The sequence below is a fragment of the Xenopus laevis genome, chromosome 5L, assembly GCF_017654675.1.
Source record: "Xenopus laevis strain J_2021 chromosome 5L, Xenopus_laevis_v10.1, whole genome shotgun sequence".
NCBI lineage: Eukaryota > Metazoa > Chordata > Amphibia > Anura > Pipidae > Xenopus > Xenopus laevis.
In genome coordinates this window covers 51,565,506-51,571,505 of record NC_054379.1, presented here as the reverse complement: position 1 = coordinate 51,571,505, position 6,000 = coordinate 51,565,506, and the positions used below count along the sequence as shown (strand labels likewise).

The following is a 6,000-nucleotide window of genomic DNA, read 5'->3' as shown; positions in this document are numbered from 1 at the left end:
TACAGTCTAATTAAGGTTTCATATGCAATGTTCAAGGCATAGGAGTAGAATGTTCAAGGCCTACTAGGAGTAGGCAGTAGAGGCACCTGTCTAGGGCATTATTTTTTGGAAAAGGGGTGGTGCAATTCCAGAAAATGTTTCTATTTTTGTATTCACAGCAGCTCATGAATTGAAGGGTTCATCATTATCCGATCTCCTTGTCTCCCTTTACCCTTTCAGTGCCACCTGGAACATCTTGGGGTAAGATAGCCACCCTTACCTTGGATGCTAAAACTATTCTGCCTACGGAAGTTAAATAATCAAGAAGCGCTATTAATATGCAAAGGTTTGGTAAGTGGGAGATACCATCATTTCTATATATATATATATATATATATATACATATCTATATATCTATATCTATATATATATATATATATATATATATATATATATATATATATATATATATATATATATATATACCAATATTTCTTGAAAATATTTTTCCAGCAGTTTACTTTTAGGCAATATCACCTCTCAAACACAGTAATACACTGATAGAAATGCTATTGCTGCATTTAATGTTTTAAGATTTCGTTACTATCACACTGCTTTTCAAACAATCTCAGAGATTTTTATGTAATTAACACACATAGCTTTTTGTTTACTGCACAGGCAATGAGCAAACTTAAAGTATATTTCCCCAGGTTGTCCTTTAAAGGGGTTCTTCACCTTTAAATTAACTTTTAGTATGATGTAGAGATTGATATTCTTAGACAATCTGCATTCAGTTTTATGTTTTTATAATTTGTGGTTTTTGAGTTATTTAGCTTTTTATTCAGCAGCTCAAATTACCCTAGCAACCATGCATTGATTTGAATAAGAGTCTGGAATATGAATAGGAGAGGGCCTGAATAGAAAGATGAGTATCAAAAAAGTATCAAAAACAATACATTTGTGGCCTTACGGAGTATTTGTTTTTTAGATGGGGGCAGTGACCCCATTTAAAAGCTGGAAAGTGCCAGATGAAAAAGGAAAATACAGTATTTCAAAAACTATAAAAAAAGAAATAATGAAAAGCTGCTAAGAATTAGCCATTCTAATACATATTCCAAGTTATCTTAAAGGTGAACCACAGCTTTAAAATTATGGAGGACGGTGGGAATCTTTAGGCGGGTAAAGGATATTAACATGGCAGCTTTTCTCCACAACAGTGACCTAGAAACAGTTATAAAACTGAATGATGGGATCTTCAGACTTTCAATACCACCAAGGCCTCCAGTTTAAACCTACTGTGGCCACCTAAAAAAGGGAGAAAAAACATTAAGTTTTATTAGTGTGACAGTTTCAGGGCATTAGTGCATGTTATAGTGTTTGTACATGTGATATATTTGGCACTCTCTAACCATGACATACTATCTGATGATATAAGGTTATAATATTGCCTATAACTATACCGCATAAAAATAACAAATATCCAAAGGCATGAGGACGTTTTATTGTATGCCAATGTTAGAAACTCCCTTATCACACATACAACATATCATATTATACTTTAATGAAAGTACCTGAAAAAATATATTTTTTGGGACAGATATGTAACCTTTCTGGAAGCATTTACATGAATATAATTAAAAATGTTATTGCACACAACAGCAACCCGCCTTAAGGCCTGAGTTTCTGCTCTGTCATTTAATGTGACAAAAAATGCTGATTCTGAATATACCCTCCTTGATACCTCTCTACCACATACTGTCAGGAGGTATCTAAGTGAACAAACAAGGGTAGGAGGTAACTTTCTCTTCTCTCCATCAAAATATTTGTACAAGTCACTGTGATATATTGCAAGAATCTGTTTGCTTTTTTAAGGGCGTTGTTTCGATAAACATATTTTACATTGTGATTCACTAAAACGTCCTAGAATCTCCACATTTTCAGGAATTATGTTTTAAATCACTCACTGTTCAACTGGTGCTTAAAATAGAAGAATACAAAGTCACTGCAGGAAATTGCATTCAGTATTAGATTCCTAAAGCGATTAATGGATATGGATATACTTCAGTTTTCTGTAGACCACGTGCACAAAAAATTTTCTTTTGTGCTTCCTTTTAAAAATCTGTGCAGCAATTCAGTGGGTGGGTCCACATAAGCAACTCTAGGGGGAGCAGCCAGTGCAACAGTTGTCAATTCTAGGTGAAAAATCTAAAAAAAAAATCTGAGAATGTTGTTGAGCTTGAATGGTTACTCCCATGTAAATGGGTAGTCACCAAGACACAACAATGAAAACTGTCACCCATACTTAGTAGTTTTGAAGAAGTTGAAGACTCATCAATAGCAGTAAAGAATTTCAAGGGATGGTATAGCGGTTTAGAGGTTTCACTGCTGCTGTGTAATGCTGGGTCCTAACTTTGACTCTAATCTGGGCACTATCTGCTCTATTGTTTTGTTCTTCCCATTCCAGGCTGAGTTTTTTCCTACATTCAAAAAATGTACAGGAAAAATAGATATTAAGCTCCTCAGGGGCAAGGACTGATGGAAAAGAATTGCACATACTTGCTCTATATACTAGTGGAATCTATATACTAGTAATAAATCTCTGAGCAACATCTTGCTGTGATTTAAAATGTCCCTACAGTGTAAACAGGAAATGGAATGTAGAAAGTAAACTTGGGTTCCTAATTGTTTTTTTATGAAATAGCAGTTGCAAATATATAACTTCAGTAGTGCAAAAACACTGTGCAAACATATATTTCTGCATGTTAAGTGGCTGCATACAAGCAGTTTCTCTTAATGGACGACTGAGCTTTAAAAGGCCCCGAGGCAACCCCGAATAGCTATTATCAACTACAACAAACATGACCCCTGCAATTATTCCTACGGCACAACAAAAGAGCTGGAATTCTAAAACTGCTATACAGTTATGAATGTTTTGTTTAACCTGTCAAATATGTAAGCAAGTACACAAGTGCCTCTGCCCCTGCACTGGAATGTATGCACATATACTTGCAATGGGCACTATTTTAGGCAAAACTCATTAGTATCAGAATAATGAGGGGACGGCAGAACAATGCCTCTCTTGCCTGAAGGCAAATTGTAATATTGAAGAAAGAGAGAAGTACTGAAAAAGGTCTTTCATCCTTATGATATTACAGTATCCGTGGCTGTGGTTTTCGTGTGACTGTCTCTGCATCAGCCGTGTCAAAAAATACACAACACAAAGCAAACAAAAACAAGCAAGAAGCCCTGTTACAACTGCAAGTGGGCAGGTGCTGTCACAACACCGATTTAGAGCAAATATCATGACATCAAGTACAATATTCTAATGGTTCACTTCAAGAAAGAGCAAGTTTCTGTTAATTAATCAAGTCAGTAGCTAATAGCAGACCTCTGCCGCATAGATGAGATTTACATATTAAATAAAGGGGCAGTTCACCTTCATAACAAATGCTTTCAAGTACACATACTGACTTTTTCCCAGCTGTTGTCTATTTTTCTAAAATGTCTATAAGCTAATCATGAATTAAACTCAACTGAATTGCTTTGCCTCTTATAAGAAATAATTACATCTCAATTTGTATAGGTATGAGACTTATCTAGAATGCTTGGGATTTGGGGCTTTCTGGATATGTCTGCAATTTGGATCTCCATGCCTTAAGTTTGGTAAAATACCATTTAAAAAATAATTTAACCCAATAGGCTGGTTTTGCTTCGGATAAAAAATAATTATATCTTAGTTGGGATCAAGTACAAGATACTGTTTTATTATTACAGAGAAAAGGGAAATTATTTTAAAAAATGTGAATTATTTAATTATAATAGAGTCTATGGGATTTCCGCATAAAGGATCCTATACCTGTATTTTAAGGCACTTTTTTATAATTAGAGGGAAAACATTTTTTTAAATTTTAATTATTTTATTAAATTGGAATCTATGGGAGACGGCCTTCCTATAATTCACTTTTTGGATAACGGGTTTCCGGATAATAGATTTGATACTTGTACTAGAGAAAAATCATCTCTGTCTATATAACATAAAGGGGCAATTCAGCTTCATAACAAATGTTTTCAAGTACACATACTGACTTTTTCCAAGCTGCTGTCTATTTTTCTAAAAAAAACTCCACACATGGATTTTTTGCATAATGAATTGAAATCTTATTCAAAGAATCTTTATACAGGTATGTGATACATTATCCGGAAACCCGTTATCCAGAAAGCTACGAATTACAGAAAGGCCATCTCCCATATATATATATTAATGAAAAATGTTCACTGGTTTTAAAGGGGTGTTTCACCTTCAGGTTAACTTGTAGTATGTTATAGCATGGCCAATTCTAAGCAACTTTTCTATTGGTCTTCATTATTTATTTTTTATAGTTTATGAATTATTTGCCTTCTTCACCTGACTCATTCCAGTTTTCAAAAGGGGGTCACTGACCCCATCTAAAAACAAATGCTCTGTAAAGCTACACATTTACAGGCCTGTATTTACAAACTTGCCGCCCCTAGGCCGGCTCTACTCATCGCCCCCGCATCCCTGCCGGTGCCGTGACCTTCGCTTCCCCTGTCCAGCACTGTTACCTCCACTTCCGGTTTCCTCCTGTCCAGCGATGTCCCCTTGCCTTCCAGGGCCTTCCGCTTTCTGTGCGTGCCCATGCGCATAGCTTAACACTCTGGAACAGCACTGTGCCGTCCCCTCCGCTTCCCCCTGTCCAGCGATGTCCCTCCCCTTCCAGGTGCCGTCCTCTTTCCCCTCAGTGTGCGCGCGCGCGCACATCTTAACACTTGGGAACAGAACTGGAGACTGACGTGAGTCTCCAGTGCTAGTTACTGATGCGGCTGGGCCGCCCCTGAAATTGCGCTGCCCTAGGCCCGGGCATATGTGGCCTTGCCACAAATCCGGGCCTGCACATTTAGGGGCACATTTACTTAGGGTCGAATATCGAGGGTTAATTAACCCTCGCTATTCGACTGTCGAAGTTAAATCCTTCGATTTCGAATATCGAAGGATTTACCACAACGATTCGAAGGATTTTAATCCATCGATCGAACGATTTTCCTTCGACCAAAAATTTGTTAGAAAGCCTATGGGGACCTTCCCCATAGGCTAACATTGAGGTTCGGTAGGTTTTAGTTGGCGAAGTAGGGGGTCGAACTTTTTTTTAAAGAGACTGTACTTCGACTATAGAATGGTCAAATAGTCGAACGATTTTTAATTCGAATTGTTCGATTCAAGGTCGTAGTAGCCAAAAAAATCATTCGAAATTCAAAGTTTTTTTTATTCTATTCCTTCACTAGAGCTAAGTAAATGTGCCCCTTATTGTTATTCCTACTTTTTATTACTCATGTTTCTGTTCCGACCCTCTCCTATTAAAATCTCATAGTCTCATTCAAATCAATGCATGGTTGCTGAGGTTATTTGGACCCTAGCAACCAGATTGCTGACACTGCAAACTGGAGAGCCGCTGAATAAAAAACGAAATAAATTAAAAACCACAAGTAATAAAAAATGAAAAGCAATTGCAAAATGTCTCAGAATATCGCTCCCTACACCATACTGAAACTTTACTCAAAGGTGAACAACCCCTTTAAAGTCATTTTCACATCTAATTGCAGTTGAAAGCAATTTAATTGCAGTCAAAAGTAGTATCATAATGAAATCATAATGCATCTGCATATAATGCAGAAACTATTTTTTTTGTGGCGTTCCCCTTAAGTTTTAAAAATAGATTTGTTTCATTTTCCTCCTCATGTTTCCCAGTGGCAGCTCAGTATACAAGATCACTGATTTTCTACACTATTACAATCTGATGCATAGAAACACAGCTGCGGCAGTACCATCTGCATCTAGAGAGCAAAATGCCAAAGCTTTCATAATAAATTTGGTACATTAGTTGCTGGAATATATGTAATACTGCTAATATATCACATTATAACAGTGACTATATACAATGAAACCAATATAGTTTTAAAATGTACATATTAGAAAAACTATAAAAAAAAAAAAAATGGACAGCA

The 6,000-nt window shown here is 36.4% G+C and overlaps 1 protein-coding gene across 2 annotated transcripts in view; it reads right to left on the bottom strand.

Moving 5' to 3' along the window:
- Window positions 1–998: 998 nt before the first annotated feature.
- fam120b.L (family with sequence similarity 120B L homeolog) overlaps window positions 999–6,000 on the bottom strand; it is a 79,993-nt gene continuing 74,991 nt past the window's right edge. For both annotated transcript variants that reach the window (XM_041562743.1, XM_041562744.1), the window contains exon 12: window positions 999–1,284. In XM_041562743.1, coding sequence (XP_041418677.1) covers window positions 1,272–1,284 — 13 coding nt within the window. In that variant the 3' untranslated portion in view covers window positions 999–1,271. The remainder of the gene's footprint in view (window positions 1,285–6,000) is intronic.